We start from the raw sequence: 27,822 nt of genomic DNA, 5'->3' as shown, positions 1-27,822 counted from the left end.
ACTGTTTCTACTGTATATTCCAAGTTTTGTTCTTAGCGTTGTATTTTATCTGCTGAAGAATCGTTCGTTTACTATATGTTATATTTATAAACAAAACTGAATTAGAGCTGTAAGGCATTACACACTCTATATTGGTTGCCGCGCTCAAGAGAGATTAGAGTATGCCACGGCCAGGAGCGTTCTTTTGATGGTTTTCCGCTAATTATTCTACCCAAATATTTCTTTTCATCGGAAACGGATTGCCCGCACAAACTGTAGTCCGTTTCTGTGTTGTGCATTTTCAATTAAAATATGACACTAAATCAGTGGTCACGAGATGTTTTGAGATTTTTGATGTGTGCAATGTCAAACCTTGCACAATGCATTAACTGTATTATAGATTTTAGCCTAAAGCCTAAGCACATTAAGCTATATTAAAAATCTTGCATTTCTAAGTTATAACTAGGGCCCGCAAAAGTCAATAAAGTTAAAATTTTTTAAGGAGCTCATCTGTCCAGGAATCAAATAATAAAGTCGTTTTTAGGATTTATAGGTTAAAATAAAGTTAAAATTTACAATAAAGTTAAAATTTATTAATAAAGTCAAAATTTGTCAAATTATAGCCTTTGACAAAGTTTTTGTGTTTCTTGAGAGTAGTTTTTGTAAAAATCGTCGTGGAAGCATTGTAAATCAGGAACTGCGACACAATTAAACCATATTAACCCATAAAAGCAGGAAATATGGCACAATGCCCACTTGGATTAGCAGTAACTTTTATCGCAAATTGTCCATTTTTTTCTTTATTGTTACGTATTTAAAATTTTTTTATAAAATACTTTATCTTCATAAACGTGGTCTTTTCGAAGATCAACAATTTGGATTTTAGAAATAGCCTACTTCTGTAATACAAAAATTCCTAAGCAAGCTAAAACTATCGCCAAAAAAACCCGATGCACTTTTTATAATCCATAAAACACCTTGACTTTGCGACAAAATATCACGTTTGGATCTGAAATCGACAAAATATTATGTTTGGGTAACTGGCATCAATTCAAGGAAGAACTGTGGCCTCTACAAACGAGCAATTCCGTTAGGTTAAAATAAAGTTAAAATTTGATAAAAATAAAGTTAAAAAATTGTTTTTTTAGGTTCAAATAAAAATGGCCCTAGTTATAACCATCGTTGTCAGCACTAAAAAGCCGAAATCATTCCTAATTACAGGACTAATATCTCAAAGTCAATCCACCCTAAGGCATAGCCAAATAAATTCATAGAATTTATTAACCCTTTATAAGCGACATTTTTATCCTTTTTTTTAACTTTTATTTTAGTTTTCAGAGTAGGCCTACTTCAGGTGCGTCGTTAGGAGGATGGCTAATATTTAAGTTATGCGTTGAATCATCTCTATTTATTTTTATAACAGTATCTGTATGTGATCGCTTTCTTTAAATATTTTTCTCTATTATGCCAGGCAAATGTAATGTAGAGAAACGTTTTGTAAGTCGGAAAAATAAACTATTCGTATCAGAAATAAACATATCGACGTATGCGAGACATGAATGCCCACTATCTATTAAAAAATTATAATATTAAAGTATTTACCTAACGCCTATCCGTCTTGTAAGGGTTAGGATCACGGTTTAGTTGTTTTAGAAAATGTGCCGCGATTTATATTTCCTAATGTACCGCAATATACAACTATTAGGAACCACTCGTTTAGAAAGTTATAGATTCTAAAATATGAAAAGTTTTCCGTTTTAAATTATTTCAATGATAGGCTAAAGATGAAAAGTTTTATGGTAAATTTACCCCCTATAGTTTCTAAACGTTCGGTGCAAAAGCTTATGTACAACGTCGGTAAGTACTAACCTGAATAAAATTAGTAACAATTTTATTGGTCAAATAATATTTTGCACTTATATATGCGAATATTTCGTCTAGCAACTTATACATAAATAGTGTTTTCCATAAAACCGGAAAGAACAAAGCTTGCTTTGCTTGACGGTTCTGAAGAGTCGACAAAGTGGAACACCTCAGCATAATTTAATTGTAACATTGGCCATCTGTAATAAAAACCCGTACCTTGACAAAAAGGTTGCTCTCCACTCCAGGTTCCATCCGATCTGCAAGTTCTACTACTTGTTCCGTTTAAAGTAAAGTCCGGATTGCACACATAGCGTACTGTATCGCGGTAGTTTGTCGCTCCATATACTTGCCCGTTTAATATGGGAGAAGGAAACTGACATGTCACAACTACAAATCCAAGTTTACATCGATTAAACGGTTGAAGTATTACAGTTGTATGAAAAATACAAAAGATACATTTACTAGCCTTGGCAAATCGGAGAAACCCCGCTCCAACGTCGATCTGATCTACATGTTCTTGTTTTACGACCTTGAAGGGTGTACCCAACATTGCAAGTATATTTAATAGTTTGACCATAGGTTCGCTTCCCGGTAAATTTTCCATTTCGAATCGAAGGAATCACACATGTGATTGCTATAAACATGCATGATTAAAAACATATATTGAAGCACCGTTACTTTTAATTTATATTTTGGAGTTCGTTTATGAAGACAAATCCTTAGTCATATAATATTAGGCATTACTGCATATTTGAACCGACACCAAACAACGCGTAAAGTTGACAAAAACACCAAACAACTATAGAATATGTTTCACTTTAGATATAACGTTTTAGTGATATGATATCGGGTATCGAACAGCGCTGCGCAACCGGTATGTCGACACCATGTCAGCAGGTGTACCGCGCAGTTCCTGAGGGTTTTTACTTAAGTTTTTCAGGGTAAAATCAGTAGAATTAACACGAAAAATTTGCATTTTTTGTGAAATAATCCAGTATAGGTGTATGAACTTTTCCTGTTATATAAACTTTTCCATCTTATTTATAACTTTTTTTGAAACCCATGTCACGTTTAATCGCCAGGATGTGAATTTCAAAATAATTTTTGAACTAACTCAACTATATCAGGAGTAAAAATATTCAACAATGGTTTTCAAACTTTATACCTTATTGAAAGGAAAATAGTATCTATCCGATAAAAAAATCAAACCAATGAAATATCATTTTCAAAGGAAGTGGAATTTTGTGATTGTATAAATTAATCTTGGCTGCAGTTCCGAGAAAAATAAATTAGGCAAAAATGTAAAAAGCACATGTGTCAGGTTTAATTGTTTGAATATGTTAATACCAGTCTTCAATGTTCTTTGATCCGCTATTGCAAGGGGTCGAATTTTCAGCACTTAAAAGGCTTTAGAATAACCGTAAAACCGCAAAATCAGAAGAAAAAGGAATGTAACAAGAAAACTTTTTAGCGCCTGCGGCATATTTAGTCATAAATCGCTCCATTTGCTGATGTGGTGTCCAAAGCCAATCGAAATATATTTCGTAGGTTTGCGCCGGATTGTTTCAGTTTTGTTGGGGTGCCTCAAGTAACAAAGATTGCGGAGCACAGCCCAAGAACGATATTTTAAGGCTACTAAGAATAATTTTTTAACCATACTCACGATTGCAAGTCGGAACAGAACCACTCCACAATGCATTCAGGCCGCAGGTTTGATATCGTGCTCCGTTGAGTGTATAACCAATGTTACAAACGTAGATTGCTATGCTGCCAATACTAGTCGAGTACTCTATTTTGCCGTTTTGAATTGATTGCAGCTCACTGCAAAGACGTTCTGCACACATTGGTTGTAAGTCAGACTTGTTTTCAAGTCGGAAAAACTCACTATTGTATGAAAACAATGATCGAAAAACGATTGACAAAAAATCGGTTTTAATTTTGGCAAAAAACGTCGGTCTTTACTTTAGTATCTTTTAGTAAATGAAAGTAACACCGTTTTCTCTTACTTTGACAACGCGGAGCCTCGTCGCTCCATGTACCGTCCGAGTTGCAAGTTCTATTGTGAAAGCGTCCCATAATTTCATATCCATCGTTGCAATGATAAGTAACCGTTTCGTTAAAAGTATTGTTTCCCTTTATGTAACCGTGCTTGATTGGTGGCAGGTTAAAACATGAAATCGCTAAAATCACAAGTTGAGCATTTTATTGCATTTTAATCTAAATTAAAAAAAAACATTTATAGAGTTGCTGTGATAAGCTTCGTTATTGTGCCCTTTTGATGAAATAACAATTGCTTTAAATCAAAAAGATCAGTCTATATGTAATTTTTCCACTATTACATTTACGCAAAATCTATAGGCTTACGGTGGCATGTGGGTGGTTGATTGCTCCAACTGGCGTTTGTTTGGCAGGTAATATACCGTAAACCAACCAATTGGTATCCTGAATTGCATAAGAAGATTGTAATACCGCCAACATCTCTATCTGTTTCAACTAATCCGTTCGGTAAACTTTGAATGTTATTGCATCGAGACTCTGCAAAAAAATCCTAACGTTGGATATAATAAACACACTATGGGTATCAAGTCTAAAATTATGGTAAAATTTGTGTAATATTTACTTCTTTTTGTAAATTCAGAGCCACACATTGGCTGGTTATTTTTCTATCAGAAAATTAAAACATACTTGAAGTTATTTTTTCAGTAAATGTTTTCTATTGGAAAGTAATCTATACCTTTTTATTCTGTTCGCCTACGTCAAGTTTGAACAATTTAAGTGCTAAAAAGAAATCAAGATACGTTGGGGTTACGAAACGTAGATAATACAATACAGAATGCGTGATTATGAACAGTAGAATTACAAGCATTGGTGATAAGTACAAACCAAATTTACTTTCACACTTAGGTGGCTTTCCACTCCATTGCTTATCTGATCTGCATTGTCTGGTGCTATTTCCAACGAGGAAGTATCCATTAGAACAAGTGTACGTTACCGATTTGTTGTAAGTGCGATCGCCCTTAATATGGCCGTTTGGAAACGGAGGTAAGTCAGAACAGATCGCAACTACAGTGCAAAACCGATAACAAATATTTAATTACAATTAAATAATATTCCAATGCTGTGAAATAGTTCACTTCTTTATGGATGTATAAATTAAATATGAATAAACTAGTAAGGAACGAAACGGTGTCGTTTCCTACCTGGATTGTAGCAGGATTTTCCGCATAAGCCATCGCACAAACACCGTTTCAGCTGACCTTTGCAATCAGCATTAGTTTGACAAGGCTTGCGGCATTTGCGGCCCGGTTCTATTGCTTCTGGATTTGAAAAACAAATTTCTGGAAAAAGATTCACTGCATAAGAAATTAAGTAGAAGTCAACGATCCTACAATGAAAGTCATTAATTCTCCATCAGACTTAACAGATGATTGGAAACTCTTGTTGTAAATTAAACCTAACAATCATTTCTAACCCGCTGTGTCACCTAGCTTGGCTTTATGTTTTTGTGATGCTTAACCAACTGATATGAGTTAAAAAACTGTTTTCTACGCAACAGTTGTTTTGAGCATACGACAAAGGTATGTGAATACCTCACAGAATACGCTTCTGAGATAGAAGATATATTTTCTCATTGTTTTATACCAATAAAGTAAACCACCTATCGAACTTTCAAAATAAATTCAAGCTTTATTTTATTTTTTTAACGAACATTACCGTCGTTAGTACTTGCAACAGTATTTCCGGTCGACTTGAACATGGTTTTCTTAATCCAAGGTAAAACAGTAAATATATTGGTGTAAAAACCAGGATAATCTGTAGTTCCACAAGGTGCTCCCCAACTGACGATGCCGTATTGTACCCAGCAGCTTTCATGTGTGAATCGATTAACAATCTGCAATATTTTAAAATGACGGCTATGTTATTACGAACAAATAGCAGATCCCACCGCCATATTGCACTTAAACCCTTTTTGTTGTTTGTAGTACCTTTCATTTACAAAATATATACTACATAAAACCAACAATGAAAAGCAGCCTGCAAGAGTGGATCAAGTGGCGAACTGCATGACCAGGATTAAATATTCACTACTGGCCCTTATAGTTATTAAAAAAGAGACGTTTGTAACAAAAAATATATTAAAATAATGCATGCTTCTTCTTTTAACGAATGCGTTAATCGATGCTTTCAAACCAGCAGGGGTATAGGGCAGTGTTTCTTAATCTGGTGAATGGTGAACCGTCAGAAATGCTTTTTTAATATTCAAAAAAACATAATTATGTGAGACATGAGTGATATTTTCTTATATACAAGCTAATATTTACATTGATAGTAAATTACATGTATATACACTATTTTGTTCTTTTATAATATAATAGTATCTGATTGTGTGTCAAAAATTACATTAAAAGTACGTCGTAAAAGTTAGGAAAGCAGTATCATAAATCATTTCACCAGGTGCGTTAAAAATACTCAACTTCGATTTATAAGTTCGTAACCTTATGGAGATAGGTTGTCCGGATTTTAAGAAGAAATAAAAATCTTCACCTCTCTTACTAATGGACCTCCACTATCCCCTTTGCAAGCGTCGACAGGGTTGTGCCTTGACCCTCCAAGTGCACACAACATACGTTCTGTGAACTTAAAAGTTTGTTTGCGCTCATTGCTCATTGACGAGACTGCCAGTTTACACCTGCGACCAAACGTTACGTAATTGCGGTATAAACGAAGAGGAAAACAATAATTTAGTTTTGGTGTAAACGACGGAAAATATAACTGAATAGTTATAAAGTATCGTTTTAATAGTCGAACTCAAAATATGGAAATCAGGTGCTACCGTTATATACTAAATTGTATTACAATGATGACAAACACTTACAATATTTTCTTTCTTAATACAGTTTGAATTGTTGTTTAATAGTGTTAAGTCTATCGTATTATCGTTACAAAGTTAAAATTGTAGAGCAATGTTAAGAAGTAGGCTATATTAAATGGAATCACACTTCAAATAATTATCCATGGTGTAGTTATATATAAAATAATATATAACTCAAATAAAATTTTGCGTTAAGCGAACTTCAGGAAGTTGATTAATTATTATCGTCCAATGGTTTTGATTGATTTTCCAATTGTTTGAAATTAGTTACAATAAACGCATCCCTTAAATTGCTTACTTCTCCTTTGATTTCACCCGGATTGCTCCTTGACGAAGAACGTCAGAATTAAACCAATTATCATCGCTCGTCACTCCGAACCCAGTGACGATGTCCAAACTGCGATTTCGAATGCTGGACATGTAGGCACCTCAAACAAACACAGGTTTAGTAGCTCGAAATTTAGGAATCCCAATCATTAGTATTAAAACTACGATTCGGGATAAAATCTATTTTGTTTGAGCAATGAGCTGGTGAAGGTTGCCGGGAAATAAGGAGACTTTTCATTTATCTAAAGTATGAAACATTCAGACACAATGTGTTAATAACTGAGATCTAGCCCTTCTGAAGCTGCTTTTTGACCAACGATTACGGCTTACGTATAATTTATACAGCGAAAGTCATTACAGACTCACCGAATCTGTTGATCTATGATGCAAGCAGGACAAGCTAGAAAATAACTAGCCTGCAGTGAGGTTCGAACTCACGACCTCCGGTCAAGCCGGGACCCTCGCTCTACCAATTGAAATATACGGGCTCAGAAAGGAACGAGTCGAGAAACAACCATACGCCAATGCTTGCTCAATCCGTTAGTACAAACAACTTCATTTTCATCTACAGTATTTATTGTTTTTTTATTCCATTTACACTGATATTGTTTCTGTAAGAGCCACTAAACAAAGTTTACCTTCCATCCGGCATCTATCGTGCTCCCGGGTGTTAGGTGATAACACAAGCTTGCTTAAGCAGTTATTAGGCGAACATGGAAGACAAACTGGTTTAACGAACTCTCCGTAATCCACCCAACCTACATTTTGCAGTGGTTGAAACACCTCTCCGTGCCTGATATATTCCCTTCCAATTCTTATCTGCATGTGCGTAAAAACGATGTAATCGTAGTAAAAACATGAAACGTTTAATAATAGCTTGGAAGTCAGCTAACTTACCAGAGCAACATCGAAGTCTAAGATTATGTAAGAACTGTTAAATTGCTTGTATTCAGGATGAAGAACAATCCTTTCGGCTAAAAACGCCTTTGGCTTTTCATTCTCCAAGTTTCTTTTATTGGTCCCTGAAAAACAAAATCACTTTATGGTAAATAGGGATTATAAATGGAGTTTCACGCTACGTAGGTAAAAGCTTTTTTCGCAGTTTGAAAAAAACATTGGTTAATATTTCAAAAGTGAATGATATTGTTTGTAGTTTTAAACTAAATTTTCGTTATATATTTATTTCGGCAGTGCACTTGAGACAATTTTCTGCAAAAAAGCGCCCTGGTGTGGAATTTGTTAGTTTTTTGTCGCTCTACTGTAAAACTAACGATAAAGAGCTGTGCGCTTGCTGTTTGAAATTTAAACAAATGAAAGTAATTTAGTTAATAAAACCTAATAAATCCAAGAAAAATGAATTAGATCTTGCATTGTTTTTCACGAAATATTTGATTGTATCGATTTCTTTTGCGAACATTTGTAAAATGAATTTTAGAAAAAAAACTTTAGTAAACTTAATTTTATCTTGCGATTTTTTTAATAATATTGTTCAAGGCTACTTTTCTTTTGTCCAACAAACTATTAGAAAATAGTTTGGACAAAATATATATAGTGTACGTTAAGTTGATCACACACCTAATCAACCCTGGAATTTAGTTTTATTATGTTTTCTTCTTACTCACCCATTACCAACCAGTGACTGGGAATTTTATTTCTACCGACGAAGTCGTTAAAGATGTGCGCTGCTGTGATAACCCACTGATGATTGACTAGCGAACCTCCTCCGATATATCCGTTTAGAATCTCCATATTAAAAAAAACATTTTTTAATTTAACTTTTAGTGTGTAAATGTTTCACCACGTAAGAATATGACACCACACACAGCAAGATAATTACATGATTAGCACAAGCAAAACAATAGCGAAAGAAGAAATTTATGTCCACTACATAGAACAAGGCAGCAGAATCCTAGAATAGCTCATTCAATGTATTTTTTTATTTTTTGGATTTTGTAGAATAAATTTACGCATAAACTTCTTGAATGGGAAGATACATTTTTAGTATGGATCCTAAATCGTGATAAACAGTCCATAACGGAAGATGTTATCAAATTGCTCATGGACTGACTTAAACCATATGCTTCTTACACTAAGTGGTGATGATACCACCTCTCCGAAAATGACGAAAAGATTGGTAACTTTGTTCTCCACAATCCTTATAGTTCAGGTGGCGAACGTGGTAATAATATTGTAAAACTTCTGCATCTCGAATTATAATAAACCTTGGTTTCAAAATCAATTAAATGGGTTGTTCGTGCAATTTGGTGTTAATGATTGTGTAAAATTCAGTCGCGACCAATAGAATTTAAACAAATTTTAAAAACCATAAACATTTGCAGGACAGATTAAACAGCAGTTTTCTTAATTACTACACTTCGTTGATTTGAGATAGACAAGTGAGTTAATTTTGTTACACATTTGTGCACATTATATTTTCGTCGCATTAGCTATATTCTCAATGCACAATTTTAAATGATTAGAGTAGCTATATCAAACTTTCTCTTCTGCGCAATAATTCTTGCACCGTGGCGTCTGCTGTAAAATCACGCCGTTGCAGATTTTAAACAAATTAAACAAAAACAAAACTTACATTCGGAGAAGAGTTGTTTTTGGAAATCAAAACGTGCCAGGGCCAAGCTCCTTTTTTAGCTTCCGAACCCGAATAAATTTTTGCAACTGATGACAAACTTTTTTTAAGTTTTTGCAGGTTGCCAGCCTTTCCACAACTAGATATGTTTAGCGAAGGTTCTGCAAAACAATTAGTTTCATATCAGCCAAACATAATATGATGACCAGGGGCGAGTTTATTTTTGGGGGTATTTAGGGGAGACGTAACGTTACATCTATACATGATGTCATAGGCCTAATGAAGAATATCATACACTGCGCTTAATTGTATTAGATTAGCTAGGTCAAATACATTATATATTGTGTTGTAAAATGTTAATAGTTGTACGTATTTCGCGACTTGCATTTAAGTATTTTGTACACTGTGATGGAAATGCACGGTGCGCATTGAAGCAAATACATTATATATTGTGTTGTAAAATGTTAATAGTTGTACGTATTTCGCGACTTGCATTTAAGTATTTTGTACACTGTGATAGAAATGCACGGTGCGCATTGAAGGTTTATTACCTTTGCGTTTTGGAATTAGCGAAGACTCTTCATCATCCAATCCAAACGGAGGTTGAGAGATACTCAAGTGGCTTACAGAGGAAAGTAGTTTAAGGAAGCCACGTTTAAGCCTTCTCAAAAGGAGCTTGCATCCGTCGCATGTAAAGTGAACAAAAAACTAAGAGGAACAGAATTATTGTCTTACAAGTTTTCTTAAAATACTTGACGAAGATGTAATATTTACCGTAGGAATGTTTGCACGGAAAATAGAATGCATTTTTGTCATATAGCCCAATGTTGTTTCGTCAACTCTGGTTTGCTCTGGTATAATATAAAACATATACAAGACTGGTAAAATCTACGATAGTAATATATAACAAACAATGTACAACCACAGTCCATATAAAGATCATAACAAACCGTTTAATAGAAAAAAAACAAGCCTTGGTTTCATCCGACTATCGATCTGGTTGAACGACTTTTCAATAGTTTCTGACAATTTTGCTACTCCTTGACGAATTAAACTTACTCTTCCCAATCGATCACGAATATTCTCTGCAGAAACCATAGTTACAATATTAAACAAATTTTGTTGCATTACGTGTGGCAAGGATGACCAGGAAATTACAACAATAAGCGTTTATTTTTGTTTTAACAACTAACACTCAACGAAAGGCGTCTATTACCTTTCTGGGATGTTTGTTTATTATTTTACATTGTTTTGTGTCTTTTGGCGCTATTGTATTCTTTAGGCCAGTGGTTCTCAACCTTTTATGCTTCGTGGCCCCCTTTTAAAGGCTCTCAACCCTCGTGGCTCCCTTTGAAAGGCTCTCAACCCCCATGCCCACCTGCTTGTAAAAAAAACCTAGCATACTATTTAACGTGTTTTCACTTGTTTGACTTCTTCATGTATGTAAAAAATATAGCCATTAACTAACAAATAAATGCGCTTACTTTCTAAAAAATTAATAAATCAGTCAATTAGTAAATTGAACTTAAATTAACTTAGTTAGTCATTACAAAGCTTGTTCTTGGACTCCGCCAAAGTATTTTTATATTCACAACATTCGTCAATGATTTCTCGATTTTCGTTTTATTAATGTATTTCTATTACTTGACGAATGACCTGTAGTGTACTTAACCTCGCTGAAAATTGGCCTAAAATTAACCTAAAATTGACCTTGAGAAAAATTGACCCTGCAGCTGTAGCGTACGTAATGCGTTATACGATTGAATATATCATTTTCAACTTACCGCCCTTTAGAGAAATTTCAAAACCTCTGTACCTTGCATTACACGTTAGTTGCTCGGCTAACAGCACAAATAAATGGATCGAATACTCTACTTTAAACATCCCTACTGACGAGTCTAAAAGTGTGTCAGAAAAATGTGTTAGAAAGCGTTACAAAAAAGGTTAACATCCATGAGTGTTATGCCCGTGGCCACCCAATGACCGCTCCGTGACCTTCGGGGGGCGCCGAGGGCCACGTTTGAGAACCCCTGCTTTAGGCCTTTGATAAAGCACGATACAACTTCGAGTCGTTAATAAATATCGGTTGGTTGGCTTTTACTAGATCCTTATAGGTATAAGCTTAGATACGGAAGGGAAACTCTTATATTCATTTTTTGGTACCTTTATCTTTAGAAATTCGAGACATCGTATTGACAATTTGTGTTGTTGAATAGACTTTCTCTTTGATTTCTTGCAGCACTACGCTTTTTGCAGCAAACATAATAATTCCTACACGGTGCTCACTGATCGACTCGTTTAATACCTGTTAAACAAACCATGCATGATATTCCGATGATACAGTAAATGTAATGAAGGACATATATACAGTTATTCAACAGGAGGTTTGCTCTATTTTCCATATCGAGTGTGTTTATCTGGTTTGGTAATTGTAATAGACATTTGTATTTTTCATTTTTAGTTTTTAAGAGCAGGGTTCCCCAATAGAGTTCCAGCAGGTGAGGGCACCAGGTTGACCGTAAGGACCACCTTATGATAAACAAACTGTAAGGATATAATAATGTCTAGTCCTGCGGAACTGAAAAGTCTCCAAAAGACAAATATATTTAAATCTATTTCAACGCGGTTTGATATCACCTTTTGTAGAAAGCTTTTTACAATAATTGGAAGGTTGTCCATCAGGTAATCGTTTTCATCTCCCGACGAAGCGTCAATAACAAAGTACAGCTCTGTTGAGCCTGAGCCTCCCGATGAACGATCAGGACTTTGGTCGTAAGATTTTCGAAAAAATGTTTCCACGTCGGATTGGATCCTTTCAATTCCGTTGCGTGACTGTGATCTGTAATCTGGATCTGGGGCAAGAAGAACAATAAAAAAAACTAGTAAATGTTGTGGTTGTGGTATTTTAATCGATTACGAGATATAGAATCTGCTGTAGGTATACGCTGAAAGACTTTCGAACCTATGGAATCTCACGCAGTCAAGAAAATGTAGAAGAAATATTCTTTCTTACGGATCTGATGATATTTAGAATGTTTAAATAAACAGGTATAAGGCATTAAATAATTTCGTAAATTTTTACTTTTTATTTGCCGTACACATCAGTTACTGTACAGAAAAAACAAAACAAACAAACATGTATAAAACGACAAAAAGGTGGCTAAAATGTAAATATTATGTAAAACCGCCTGTGAAATTCTCAAACACCTGTAGAGTGTAGAGTCCATCAACTCAAAAAAAAGAAGTCCATCAACTCAAAAAAAAGAGATAAGCACGCAACTGATTAGAATTTTATCATCCAGTGTGGTTGCGCTGGAATCAGCTATGCTTTTTGCATTGCGGACCGGATTAAAACTGACATTATATCACGGACTGTCCTTAAAAATGGTATTTTACGTAGTAAGCGGACCGGTAACGAACTCCTCGCGGTTGGGCATTTTATCTTTAAAGATATCCAGAAGCTTGGCTGGTGTAATTTGTACGAAAACAACATTAAAGCAATAGTCTAAATGCGGTACGGCAATACGTTGATCTCACAGCGCCACAAAGGCGTAGCTCTGTCGTTGTTGGCTATTAACAATTAAACCGAGTTGAGCGATGGACCTTTCAACGTGAGAAAACCTTGTTTTTTGTTTGACCGACATACCGCTTGTTCCACTTTTTGCAGGTGGCAACATAAATGCCATAATTGCTGCATTTTTAATTTTAGCCTAGCTGCACACTACCTATAGGTGTTGTTAAAAGAGTAAAGCGTGTGGCACCATCGTTTGGTGTTTGTAAAAAATGCCACTAAGATTGCATTTCCCACATTTGGTACAACTGATAATACCTGTATTCATACGGAAATATTGATTTATGTAAACTTTGAATATATATTTTTATAAACATAAAGCATTTGTTTTGTTTAATACCTGTTTTTATAAACCGTCTAAATATCACCGCTATATAATTTACATATGGTCTTTTAGTATAGTTACTGTAATTTATTATCCTATATATTTTCCATTCACGTTGCAAAACAACTAAGGAATATAGCCTACCAACTAAAAAATTTACGAAAATTTTTTTGTCGAAATTTTTTGCTACCCAGAAGTAGAAATAACAAAATTATTTAACAGCAAGCGCTATCGGACGTTTTGCGTAACTTTAAAAGAAAAAGCTTCTCGTCCATCAAACTGAACTCACTAATGCACTTGGGAGCGGCGCCTCCACTCCACTGAAGAAAATACAAGCACTCCTGCGTTTGATCTCCCACCATCAAGTAACTGTCATCGCACTCAAACTGAACAAGGCTTTTTACACTGAAGTTGGCCTGCGACTTTATACGGCCGTTTATAGGGACTCCCGGATGTGGACAATTTGCCGCGTTGTTCATGTTGCCAGAATCTAAGTATCAAAATAAGTATAAGACAAGCCAAAAAATGACGCTAGAAGAGAAGTTTTGGCGATATTGCGAAGCCCTGTGCTAAAAGACACACTTAAAAACAAAAGTACAATATTTTTAAAAATTGTGTTTAAATTTAAGAGAGAGTATTTATATAGGAGAAAAAGTTAGTTAAACCTAAATTTTCTCTTTAATTAATTTGATTGATTTCACATTGGCGAAGAAACTCTGAAGTTTGTAATCAAACGTAGAACAAATTACAAAGCCCATAAAAGTAGCTATAGCTTTTGGTAAACGTTTGAGATTTAGCTTTGTTCAAGTTACATCTTTATTATTTTAAGGAATTGTAATTTAATATTTTATTTTTGTTTAGCTGTTAAACGACACCTTTTAACGAGCAAACAGTGGGTTTTCCGCTCCAGGTTCCATCCTCTTCGCAAGTTCTATTCGGATCACCCAACAGGTTGTGGGTTGGAGGACAGGTGAAGGTAAAGGTTTGTCCGACGTAAAAAGGACCGGGAAAATAGTCTTTGATTCCTCCACCCATGCTTACCATAGATGGCAGAGGGTCACTGCATTCAATTTCTGCAAGGAATATTATAGAAAATGCAATTAAACGAGATGTTTACCAACGCTTTTTTACTAAAGAGTTCTGCTTAAATCCACTTTTTTAAGGTAGAACGAAAAAAAATTTAGTTTTCAAATTTAGTGTATAGCAAATAATTCAAGTTTAAACCAAGGCCAAGAAGTTGAAACGTTTCTGTAATATTTTTTGTTGCAGCACTTATCGTTTTTTTTGGGATTTAAACTAGTGGCTCCCAACATATAAACTGTTGCTACCAGGCATAGTAATACAAATGAAAAAACAGCTCCTCTGGTAATTTGAATTTTCGACCAACGTTTCGGCAAGCTATTCAAGCCGCCTTCGTCAAGGTGAATGACACTGAACGCTTGTACAATAAACGGAAAACAAATTGTTTTGATAATAACCTCATTAAAAGGGCAAGCTTTTAAGCTGGTCATGAGACCAAAGTTATGGAATCAACTTTGCTGAATAATAATGAAAAGCAGCACCTCTTGTAATTACTCTACCGGCTCCTGTGGTAACACTTACCAAATAACCTGTTTTTGATTATTATTACTTTGCCGGTTAATGTTTCAATACAACCTTTATGTGTTGCGGAAGTAAATAACAGAGAGCATATATAGCGCATTGGGACGAAATGATAAACAAGACAAAGGAATTCTACACATTAGTCATAACTAAGTAGCCTACGGCGAATATTGTTTCTCCTAAAATGTGAGTAATTTTGACGTATTATACCGTGGAAGTTAATAACAGAGATCACACATAGCGCATTGGAACGAAATGATAAACAAGACAAAGGAATTCTACACATTAGTCATAACTAAGTGGCCTACGGCGAATATTGTTTATCCTAAAAGCACATTGGGACGAAATGATCAAGAATTCTATACACATTAGTCAACGGCGAATATTGTTTGACTTAAAATATGAGTTATTTTGACGTATTACAAGGAATACAGTAATTTAAACAGCACTGTAGTATCAAGAAAATAATTGCAAAAAAATAACAAGCAGTATATTATCAAAATAGCAAATAGAATAATTTCAATATCTGCCGACACGCGTATAACTCACGTTGCTCTATTGAAGACATAATACAGTTAAAATGTTGTTCGATGCAATTCAAAACTAAATTTTAATAATCTTTTTAAATGAATGACAACTTAGCAACGCTCATTACAGTTTGAGTAATTTTAACAAATTTTATGCATTTTGTAAACGATTTTTGACTTGAAAGTCATAGATCTAGCGAAACTACATGTGCACGAAAGCCGCTCTTTTGCCCTTGCATCCGTATTAGCGAATTACACTAACCTCGACAAACCGGCAGATTTCCGTCGTAGATACCTGACCCGGTGCACTTTCGCGAGGGCGAACCATAGTACAAGTAGAATCCTCTGTCACAGAAGTAGTGGGCCATTTTTTTCAATCCCGAACCTGTGTATCGGATGGTGGCATTTGCAACGATGCCCGCCGATCCGCAATCCACGTCTACAAAAATAAAAGTAAACAAAAACAGGAAAGATAGTGAAAATGATCAGTCGAAATATTATTACTTTTTCAAGATTTTTTTTCAGTTTAGTACAGTCATAATGATTAGTAACAATTAAATGGCACCAAAAACATATTTTATTTCTCAATTTCGAATTGTTTTAACCTATTGTATAGGTTCTAAAAATATATTTACTTGGATTAGTGCAGGATCTCCCACAGTGCCCATCGCACAAGCATTGCTCGCTTTGTGAGCAGTCTTGATCTACCAAACACTCCACACCACAAGCTATGCCGAGTGAAATTACTTTCCAAATGTTACGAGACTTGCAAGAACCTGTAATGTCAAGTACATGTACTACCACTATAACAACTCTGTATAGCAGGAATTGGTCTTGTATTTCGTGTTTTGTTTCAAACCTAACTACACGGTTCAAAACTACGATATTTATACTCACGGACGCATCGGGATTGTCGAAGGTTAGTCCAGTTTCTCTTTCCATGACACATATGCTTCACGGGGTTGTGAAGATGGAAACCCGGTAGACATTCGTAGACTGCTAAATCGTTGTAGCGATACGGGGGATTTTTGATAATAGATAACAGACCTTGATTTGTTTCGCGGTGAATTCGAATTTGACTCATATGCGGAATTGCCGGGGGCAACGAACAAAAATTTTCTATGTAAGAATATAAAGGTAATTTGACCCTCGTCTAAAGAAAAGTTGTACTTTGCTGAGAATTATAGGCTATGTAACCTATTTACTGTAGACGCATACTCAAAATTAAGAACTCTATGGCAACATCCGAAAGCTTGATGTATTCGCTATTTATCTTTACAAAACAAGCATTACCTTCATTAATGCACGAAAGCCCACATTCATGATCACAAATGCAAATCTTTGACCCTTTACACCTTTTGTCTCCTTGTCCGTAGCACAACTTGCGACAAGGTCTTCCCACAGCGTCAGCTTTACTTTTGCTTCGTGGCAGACACTTACCTTTAAATATCAAACCAACGTCAACACAATTGTTTTGTATTAGCTATTTAACTACTTACCAGAATTACTTTGACTTGTAGAGTGACTAGCGTCAAACAACAACACAAACACAAGAGAAATTACTTGAAGATGCATTACGAGTTCCTCACCAACGCGCTACTAGACAAAAATTTTGATTATGCGACTATGGTCCTTAAGTACACTTAACCTTACTGAACAAATAGCCCCGCGGCGCATTTGATTATTGTTTCGGAATTAGTTGCTGGTTAAAATAGGCAAGCAAATATCAGCGGCCTTGTTTTGTCATGTTTTGTTAAAGTAAAACATTACTGCATTTTTAACAATAAATTATTTAACTTTACACTAACAGAAAAAGTATAAATTAGCGTGTTTCTGGGATTTTTATTTCGTGCAGAATTACGCTTCTATAGAGGCGGCCCTGAAAATGTAATGTTATATTCGGCATTTGTATAACTATACTTACTTCAGATAGGCTACAAAAATCACCCATGGGTAGATCATTTTTCATAGCAAAATCTTTCTGATGAATTTAACTGGAATACTCTGTTTAATGTTTTCAATAATTTTTTAAAGAATATGTGGAGTAATCGCTGGAACTTTTGTTGGTAACTCATACACATTGATCTCTAATATAAACGGACAGGCATTTTGCCCTTTTCGAATCACTTGGAAAGGTTTTGTTATACTGCTATACAAAGCATTTTAGGGTGCTAAGCTGCGCAAAAGTTTTAAGCTTTATCATCTTAATATACAGTACTCCGTTTAAGGTGTCAACTACACGAAAATACGAAGTACCACCAGAATAAGCGTATGGCAAATTTAGCTTGCTAATTCAGCTACTGTAACAATAGAAGTTTAACAATAAACATGACAAAGCAAAAGGTAAAAACACACAAAAAAAGAGAGTCAACCCGTTTTCCTTTTCAATTCAGGTTCGGTTCGGGTTCAAGATTCTTTTGGAATCCGATTCATCTTGGTCAGACTAAATTTATTTTCAAACCGATTTATAAAGTTTCGGTTCGGGTACCATGTAAGTTGCGTTAAACCTAAAAATAAGAGTCAACAAACGTAAGAGAATAATTAATGAATCATAACTCGTATTTAATCTAAGTTTCGTGACGTATTATAGAATAATCAGCTAATTTAATTATTTCTGATAAAAAATGAACGATTTGTTTAGTTTTAATGAATATTCATTTATTTAAAAAAGTTTCGAACATGGCATAGCTTTACCCTGTAAAATACAATTTGTGACGCCATGCTTGAGTAACCCGTTTTTCTGACAATTTTAGGCTGGGTTAAGGTTTGGGTTTTTTCAACATATTAGATTAAGTTACGGTTCGACTCCTTACAATCTTACAAAACATGGTTTCGGTTTGGTTATGGTTAAGACAAACTCGACAGATTCTTTAAACGACCCCATGTTACAACAAACCCGGGGATGAATTTCAAATATTTGAGTGGGACGCGGAATAACAACTTTAAAATATAAAGTTTGAAAATCACGCCATAAAACAGGTAACTTAAATCGACTTCAAATAAATTCTATTGATGTCGGAAAGGCCAAAACCAGTGGTTCTTAAACTTTTTGAGACACGCACCCCTTTTACAGTTTTAACAAAACTCGCGCCCCACCTTGTTATAAAATCAAATACATAAAGCAAAACAGCAATTTATTTCCAGGTAAGTTGCATAAATGCGAAGGATGTAACTGTTTTTTGGTTTACCAAATGTTTAATTTGAGTAGTAGTAGGAGGGAAATATCATTTCGCTTTAATGTTTAGTCATAATTCGTACAGAGTTTGTCAATTTCTCGCGCCCCTTGTGAACCTCATACGCCCCCCAGTTTAAGAACTACTGGCCTAAAGAAAGAAAATAAAAGCTAGTTTAACTAACCAAACATTTTATCTTCTTAATTCATCCAACATTTAAAATAAAAAACACGATAAAACAAATTTAAAAATTAAAGGGAACCAAAACAATGCTACTATAACAAGACTAGCACGAAGCAAAAGGTTATGCGGATTAGGCCTAAATTGGCAAAAATATTTTTTTAAAGGTGCATAATGTCCTGTATTTTAGTGTTGATGATGATTATGGATTATTAAGTATATTATGGGTGATTAAATATATAACAAAGCAAGGTAAATAACTAAAGACCAATAAAGACATATCGTAACAATTTAAGTATAGTCTACCTTAGTCGTATAGTTTTACCTATGTTATTTGAAAAATTGTTGAAATTATGAAAATTGTAAAAGAACAAGTTTATTAAACAATTACACAGGGGGACACAGTTTTTGATCTAGCAATTGTGTTTGACTAACTTTTGGAGCCGAATCTAAAAATGACATTAGTTTTCTCTATCACGTTACGTTGTTTGAACTGTAGGCACCTACTACATTGTTTCAGAATCAACAAAATAGTTCAACATTCAAGACATATGCGTTTATTGTATAAAAAGTTTTAAGAATGGGAGCAACCGAAAGTAACTCAATGTTTTTTAAATAAACATTTGTACAGCTCTATCTGATCCTTAAAACAGATATTGCGTTTTCTAGGACCTGGAAAGATGGCTATGCAAAAACGCGCCTTGATTCTCATGTTGCAGCCAAGTTATTTGTAGCTTTACAATAGCTTCTGAACAATTTCGATATAATTCTCTGCACGTGTATTTCCAAGAAATCCCTTGACAATGTTTTTACATAATAACCACGTATTTTCTTCAAGTTCGGAGATTGAACCACTAATACATTCATTTTTGACCAGAGGTTTCCAACGTGGGCGATACCGCCCCCTTGTGGGAGTTGGCGAGGTTCAAGGGTATATTTTCTTTTCATAATTAGGGGGGCGCTGAACGCACTTAAGGGGTGCGTAAAATAGCTTGGCGCGGAATTTTGTAAACAGTTTACATAAAGATAATTTCAAACAGCACTGCTATTATTAATCACATCTTGCTAACCAAGTATGTAATGAACAAATCTCGAGTGAAGCTTTTTGGTCCGCCACGCAACGTTTGATTTATTGTGATAATTACAGCAGCAATAATTTGTCATCAAACTTTTTTATATTGGCGAACATATAGCCGATGATTACGAGAGAGCAAATCTATTTAATAAGCATTTCTCCTCTATTTCTACGCTCTCAAAAAATGTGTTATCACTTTCACCTCCTATAGTTTTGTTTGTCATACAAGTAAAACACTGACAAGAGATTACCCCTTTCGACGTTTTAATGTGTTGCGTCATCTAGACCCGTGCTTGTCAACCGGGTGTTTCGTGCACCCCAGTGTGCACCAGAATGTTTACAGGGTGTACCAGAAAACGCGTGACAATAGGCCGATGACTAGCTGTCTGATAGCAGTTGCGTTACTTTGCCGCCTTCCCTTGACCATTGTGAGGTAATATTCCTATTATATTATATTATCGTGCAACCAGTTGACCTGTAGTAACCTGTTGTTTTCGACGTGACTTTGTGGCATTCGATATAAACGACGTAAACGATGTTAAAGTAAGCATCTGCAGTTTTCGCTGTACACGATTAGTGTTTGTCAGCACAAAATAGTAACTTAAGGATATCTCAATTAAAAGTTTGTGACACACCAGAGCAGACTTGGGCAACATACGGCCCACGGGCCTGATCCCGTCCCGCCAAGCAGTTTTGCGCGAATCTCTTCTATCTTTGGCAACTTACAGACAAATTGCGTCCTCTGCTGTGACACTCTCCCAACAAAATTTGAACAAACTTAAACTAAATATTTTTAGCGCATTGAAAGTATTCCGTCTTTAAAAGATGAGCGAGATACCAAACGTTTTCTAAACTCTAACCTAATTTAGTTAATGCGATGTTCCCTTCTTTAAATTCGACTTAAATTGCAGATCTTCGCATTACTCCAAACGTGATATAACAAATTCGTTAGCTTTCTGACGTCATATTGCGTGTATATTAGATCCAATTTTGACCAAGTCCGCCATAACATTTCAAGTTTCTCATGCGGCCCGCGGCTACAAATAATTGTCCACCCCAGGATTAGAGCAAAATATGGTTGTCATGATGCCCTGATGCAATTTCAAAAGCCTGCAACTGAATATTTGTGCTGCGGGTCAAAAACCAAAGCACACCGTGGGCCACATACACTGTTAGCAAAATTGGGTATTCAATACCCAAAATCATTGGGTACTTTTTTGTCAAACAGGGTACGCTCGTGGGGATTCCCAATAAATATTTTTGGGTAATTAATACCCAAAATACCTTGGGTACCACTGATATCTACCTAATCTAAATTATTGGGTATCACATTATTTTACCTAAATTACATGGGTAACATAAGCCTGTACCTAATTTAATTTCCTGGGTACGCTCGTGGGGATTCCCAATAAATATTTTTGGGTATCGCATTGTTCCACCCAAATGGTATTCTTAGGTAATATTAGGTTGTACCCACTTCACTTTTCTGGGTACGCTCGTGGGGATTCCCAATAAATATTTTTTGGTATCGCTTTGTTGCACCCAATTGCTATATTGGGTAATTTTAGTTCGTGCCATACAAAATATTCAAGGTACATTTGTCGAGAAATTCAACATTGTTGGGTAGAAAAAGAATTCACCCAAATAATTTTGCGTTCACCACAATTTCTAAGAAGCAAATAAGAAAGTGTATTAGAAAGAACACTGTTGTAACAAATGGAACTTGACAAATAAAAATACAAAAGAAAAAACAACATAAGGAAAAATACTTTAAAATTACAATGAAAATAGCATAATTTTGCAAACAATAATTATAATCAACGTATCACTAATAACATTTAAGAACGTTTCACCAAAAAGACTATAAAAAATGAAGGGCTAAACGTACATGTGGGGACATCACTCATATTAAACACACAATGGTATATGCATAAGTGGGGTTAGATTTTTACAACAGTAGTTTTTTTCTGCACTGACAAACACTGCTATAAATGGTTATTTGGGAGTCCTGGACAGCCCTCGTAACATGATATGTGGTTGTCTTTTTCTACAAAAACAAAATATGTCCTTCACTTAATGCAAATTAAGTTTTGTGATCCTTCTCAAAAGCCATTAGACAAATATATTCTACTAATCTAAACATATATGAATTATAAAATAAGTAATGTTAACAGTATCAATTTTAGGCAACATTAGTCTTTATTGTTTGGAGTTATTTTATTGTATATTATCACTTAACAGGAGCTATAAACATATTTCTTACCAGGAGAATAGTTCTTTGTTTTTCAATGGCGTTTGGTTAATTTGCTTCACCTGACCAGATAAGGTCCATTGTTAAGCATAGTGGACACTGCTGATAATAATCCTTGCTTGTCTGTAAAAAAACACATGAAGTTAAAAAGAAATTATAGTGCCGTAGTCTGTATGTGCCTATAGTTTAAAATAATATCACTTACTACATGCATATTTGTGTTTTTATACTTAAAATTAGGAATGTCTAATACAAGAAAATTTAGGCAAAATGTACCGGGATCTGATCCAATACCAAATTACGTCATTACTATATTAAAATGAGCAAAACAAATTTATAAGTGCATTTACAGGAAAGACTCTTTAGTGATTTTTAATGTAAAATTTTCTCAGAAATTTAACTTCAAATTAGAAAACACTACAGTGGATCGAAAAACATGGCAAAGTGCATAAATTAACATGATGAGAAGTACCGAAACTAATGGAATTTGGTTTATCAGTAACCTATAGTTCCAATAAGTGCAATAATTAATGTTACAAAACTATTTAGGTAAACAAAATTGCCTCATGTAAAGCATTTTACTATATAAAGCACACTTGTACAAATAAAGGTAATATCTAAAAACAACATTGACAATTATTACCATATAAAATAGCAAAATATTGCAAATATTAATTTTGTACCTCTAATGGCTTTTTGTAACTCTTATCCACTGAGACAACTTCATTTTTTGCAGTTTGGGATTGCTGAAAGATGAAAATAAAAACTAAAATAAATGATTTAACAAAAGAGAAATTGTCTTTTTATTCGGATAAGGGTGGGTCAAATAGTATTATATTAATTATTTATTAACATTGCTTAACCTACAAGTTTTTGGTGTGAACTTGACTGGGTCCAACAATAAGATCACCAAAAACGGTAAAGTAGTAAATATCAGTGGGGTATATTTTCTTGTTTCTTTTTCAAAAAAAGTGTTGACATATAAATTAAATAAAAAACAGTAATGTTTTAACTTACCATAAAAGGCTTGACCTAGACATATCCACCTTCCTTTTCTTTTTTATCCCAATCTTTTTAAAGTTGAGAACACGATAACTGCAACTGGCTGATGTTTATCACACTTCTTACATACACATAACTTATGTGGTTCACAAACTAACTTTTAGACGCGCGCTTGGCGAGACAAATGCGTTTTTAGACGCGCGCTTGGCGAAAGAATCCCTCTCGCTTAACGGAGTGTGACGTCTCGCGCCGAATTTCAAAATTAAAATCGACGCACCAATTTGCCGTTATTTAAATATTTGTACACCTAATAAGCGTTATAACAAACTGGAGGATTTAATGTATGTTAGGCTCTAAGCTACTGAACTAACTCATAACGGTATGCCTAATAGATTAATAAGTGAAATAGGACGTTATGGTCCGCCGATTTTTCATCTTAAAACAGTCGCATTAATCACTGTCATAACTAGTTATATTTCTAACATAACCACTATCGAACAAGTTTTGTGTTGATCATTACGATGAACAATAAAATGTATGATCCATTAATTTGTTTTTTATACCCGGTGCTAAACTTTACCCAAGTTTGTTTTGGGTTAAATCTATGAATACCCAAAGTTCCCAAACCCAATTATGTGAACATTCCTTACCCAACATTCTACCGATATTATTTGGGTACATGTTGACTATACCCAATCTATTTATTTTGGGTACAAATCTCGGCTCTGAATTTGGGTATAAAATCCTACTACCCAATAATATATTATGTTTTTTTACACAAGAAAAAATCAAAATTATATTGAGTAATTCTACTTGGGTTGTTTTTTAGGGTACCCAAATTATTTTGCCGTTTTTCGGGGTAAACTCATGCACTACCCAAACTGAATGAAGTAACCATTATTTTTTTCCTCGCCCTTTATGTATAGTATCCCCATTTGATTCATTTGAGGAATTTGTTTGTCCAAAATTTAGGTTAGAATCCTTGAAACAGTCTGCTTGGGTGTATTTAATTTTTAGGAAGTCATAAGTACCCAATTTGTTAATTAGGTATTTGTTAACTTTACCCAATTCACCGATTTTTGTGTATTTAAGTTGACTTGATTTTGTAAATAAACCAAACTGTACGTTTTAAAATTTGCTTTGGAGTCTTGTTTAATGCTAAGCTGAAACCACTGTTTTTAGAAAGTTAAGAGTACCCATTTTGTTAATTAGGTATTTGTTAACCTTACCCAATTCACCGATTTTGGGTACATGCGTTTTGGGTATAAAAGCTCATACCTAATTCTTTTAGGGTGTTATGATTACCCAATTCGAGAAATTGGAATTGGGTACTTGTGATTAATACCCAATTTTCCTGTTTTGGGTAGAAACGTTCCATGAATAATTGGGTATGAAATCTTACTACCCAAAAAAACATTTTCTTCCAATTGGGTAGCACGTTTTTTTACCCAACAAAAAAGGGAAATTTCTTATGAAAAACACGCTACCCAATTCTACTTGGGTAGGTTTTAAGGGTACCCAAATATTTTGGCCCTGTTTCGGGGTAAACTGTTGCACTACCCAAAACTTTTTCAATGAAGTACCCAATATTTTTAACAGTGTATTTTGGTTCCGCGAGCCACATTTCGAAGAGTATCTTGAGATACTTAACCAGTAAACTTATTAAACTATCATCATATTTGGAAATGCAGAGTTCAAAACATTTAAAAACTATACTTAATTTTCACTCGATCAGTGACATTAGTGCTAAGCCAAAGGTCTGTCCAAAGGATCAAAAAAGTCTGACTTTTAGACTTTGTCTTAAAAAAATTCACTAATTTAACTTAACAAAATCTGAATAAAAAGATGAAATTTAATAATACTTGACCCACCCGAACCCAAACGATAACCAGCCCCCTAACTCAAATATTGTGCGTTGATTTAATAGTTACATAAACGCTTTAGGTCCCAATACATTAATGTGTGACATCTTCTGCCCCAGAGTTTGGGCTTTTCCCCCAGCGTTCTAATAATTATAATTATTAAATGTTATAGCGTTTAAGTTAAGGTAGGTCAAGTATTATTAATTCTATCTCATATTTTCTTATCTTTTGTAAACACTTTCATTTTTTTCAATTTATCTATGCCGGGAGTTCCATCCTTATCACATGCCCACGACATACCTTTGCGAGCAAAGATTTTTTGCTCTTGTTGAAATTGAAACCAAAAAAGTTTTTATCAAGGATGTTTATCTGCTTATGATAGGAGCACTCGAAACAAAACTACTGCCTCGGTTCGCACAACTGACTTAACAAATTCAACATCAGCAACACTTGCATTAAATGACTGATGAAAATATTATTTGTATAAAGATATGCTACGGATTTCCTTATTCCGATTAGGATTACTACAGATTCGGTCCTTTGTTATTTCTAGTTTATGATATTACGGCTAATCTAACTTCAGATGTATCACTTTTTGCAGATGACACAGCTTTATACTATTCTTTTAAATGTCCGTGTACCACACAAAACTTTAACAAACGTTCTAAAAGTTCTTAAAAAAAATTGGCATCCATCTGGGCAGTAAATTTTAATTCAATAAAAACATCTGTGCTCACAATATCTAAAAACCGACCTGGCCATCCAAAAATCACTTTCAAAGGTTCAATATAACCTGAAGATGACAGTCACAAATACCTATGAGGTATTATATTTACTCCTTCGTTATCCTGGCATAAACATATCTTATATACTTGTCATAAAGCACGTACCCGCCTTAAAAATTCTGCGTAAAATTTTAACAACTGTTTCGCGCCACATACTCCTTGTTTTCTACAAAGCCCATATTCTTCCAATACTGGAACACGCCGAAATAATTGATAACAATTGTAGTAATACCGACAGTGACTTACTTGAAAGTGTTTAATACGATTCAGCTAAGCTAATTCTAGGGTGTAAGAGAACCACATCACACAGTAAGATCCTATACTTGACCTTGGTCTAACTCGTCTTCATTTAAGACGAAATGTTCATGCTTTGTCACTATTCTTTAAGTTAATTTATCACATTGGACCATCTTACTTACAATCATACATACCTAAATTTATTAAAGACATTCCTATAGCCACTAGTTTCGCTACCCATTAACAATGCCCGTTATCCGCTCGAAAATCCAAATGACTCGTTTGTTTGCAAGTCAATTCGACTGTGGAATAGTCTCCCGGTGAAATGACGGGCTGCATCACCGGTTTCAATATTAAAAAATATATATATATTAAAGTCATTTTTTCTATAATTTGGCCAATACGTATACGGAAAAAATCCTAAAATAACTGCTGTTCTTTGTATGTTGAGATTAGGTCACAGTCAACTGAATATAACTAATACATTTTGTGCCGTACTTGTTTTTGCGGAACTTCTGAAACTCCAATACATTTGTTTTTGAGTGTCCACTTTTAACCACCTAAAGGTCCGTTTTTATTAGCGCAATTTGTTTCTCTGTTTGTCGAAATTCTGTAATGTCACAATTGAAGCTGTTTTCTTTGTCTCGTGCTGCTTTGTTGAATTACATTTTGTTCGGAAATCCTGATTTAATTTTGGCTGAATCTCTCACTTTAACGCTGTGCATGACTTTATGTTAGCTTCTCGTATATTTTGCTGTAAATTCTTCCCAGTGTCCAATATTGAGTTATTACGTGTTCTTCCTTAAAACCGTTTGTTACGTGTTCTTCCTTAAAACCGTTTGTTACGTGTTCTTCCTTAAAACCGTTTGTAACGTGTTATAATTGGTGTCACTGTAAAAGGTTTTCTTCCGTCGTAAGACTACCACCTGATTGTCGTTAAAACAACAACAAAAAATGATTTATTTTGTTAGCTAGATTTGTAGATAAGTAAATTAACTCAAACTAAAAATAAAAAAAATAAAACACGTTCCTGAATGGTTGGTATTGATTGGTTTTGCTTCAACTAACCCAACAGACAGATCAATTAAAATATTTTGTTCAACAAGGAAATGTTCGGTGTCGTGATCTAAGGCAGTGGTCGGCAACCGCCGGTCCGCGGACCGGTGCGAGGAGTTCGTTACCGGTCCGTAGCAGGGTTTCTAGATTAGGTATTTTGTATGTAAACCCAAACTGTACGGTACGTGAAAGGGGGTAAAAGTCGAAAAAAATTCAATGTATTTTTTATTGGAAACATATTGACTTTGGTTTAAAGCAGTTAAGTGGTTCCCAAACTTTTTTGGCTCACTGCACGCGAAAAAAATCTTAACTATTTCGCGGCAACTTTTAACAGAATAACAATAGAGTCATTTTACAATCTCCGTTAACACACGACAAACTATAGGTATGCAAATGTCTCAAAATTAATAATATGTAATGAATAGTGCGTATTTAAGTCTAAAATGCTTGCGTGTACGCCTATTGTTAATACAAATACTTTTTTTCTGAAATTACAAAAAGTTTTGCGGCACGCTTGGCAATCTCTCGAGGCACACAGTTTGGG

At 34.7% G+C, this 27,822-nt stretch overlaps 1 protein-coding gene and 1 long non-coding RNA gene across 2 annotated transcripts; both read right to left on the bottom strand.

The window, feature by feature from the left end:
* Positions 1 to 3,494: 3,494 nt before the first annotated feature.
* On the bottom strand, positions 3,495 to 17,252 carry LOC146164520 (sushi, von Willebrand factor type A, EGF and pentraxin domain-containing protein 1-like). Its single transcript, XM_083380746.1, has 19 exons — positions 17,157 to 17,252; positions 16,951 to 17,097; positions 16,555 to 16,776; positions 16,293 to 16,433; positions 15,920 to 16,096; positions 14,404 to 14,601; positions 13,818 to 14,018; positions 12,270 to 12,484; positions 10,184 to 10,340; positions 7,943 to 8,067; positions 7,684 to 7,864; positions 7,017 to 7,146; positions 6,400 to 6,535; positions 5,560 to 5,737; positions 5,046 to 5,183; positions 4,738 to 4,908; positions 4,210 to 4,380; positions 3,852 to 4,025; positions 3,495 to 3,679 (listed from the first exon to the last, which is right to left on the bottom strand). The coding sequence occupies exons 1-19, from the start codon at positions 17,230 to 17,232 to the stop codon at positions 3,495 to 3,497; spliced, it is 3,123 nt and encodes a 1,040-aa protein (XP_083236872.1). The 5' UTR covers positions 17,233 to 17,252.
* Positions 17,253 to 21,274: 4,022 nt separating this feature from the next.
* On the bottom strand, positions 21,275 to 23,510 carry LOC146164519 (uncharacterized). The gene is made up of 4 exons (XR_014494495.1): positions 23,354 to 23,510; positions 23,020 to 23,082; positions 22,349 to 22,459; positions 21,275 to 22,132 (listed from the first exon to the last, which is right to left on the bottom strand). It is a non-coding gene; the product is annotated as an uncharacterized LOC146164519 (long non-coding RNA).
* Between the last annotated feature and the right edge of the window lie 4,312 nt (positions 23,511 to 27,822).

This window comes from Ascidiella aspersa, chromosome 2 (genome assembly GCF_963924565.1).
Source record: "Ascidiella aspersa chromosome 2, kaAscAspe10.2, whole genome shotgun sequence".
NCBI lineage: Eukaryota > Metazoa > Chordata > Ascidiacea > Phlebobranchia > Ascidiidae > Ascidiella > Ascidiella aspersa.
Note: the sequence above shows the minus strand (reverse complement) of the source record. Positions and strands in the feature narration are given on the sequence as shown.

Coding starts and splice junctions, on each gene's coding strand:
- LOC146164520 (XM_083380746.1), bottom strand. CDS start 17,232: ATGCATCTTCAAGTAATTTCTCTTGTGTTTGTGTTGTTGTTTGACGCT. Junction 17,098..17,156: donor TACAAGTCAAAGTAATTCTG/GTAAGTAGTTAA, acceptor TGATATTTAAAG/GTAAGTGTCTGCCACGAAGC. Junction 8,068..10,183: donor GCTAATTCCAAAACGCAAAG/GTAATAAACCTT, acceptor TTTGTTTTTCAG/GGACCAATAAAAGAAACTTG.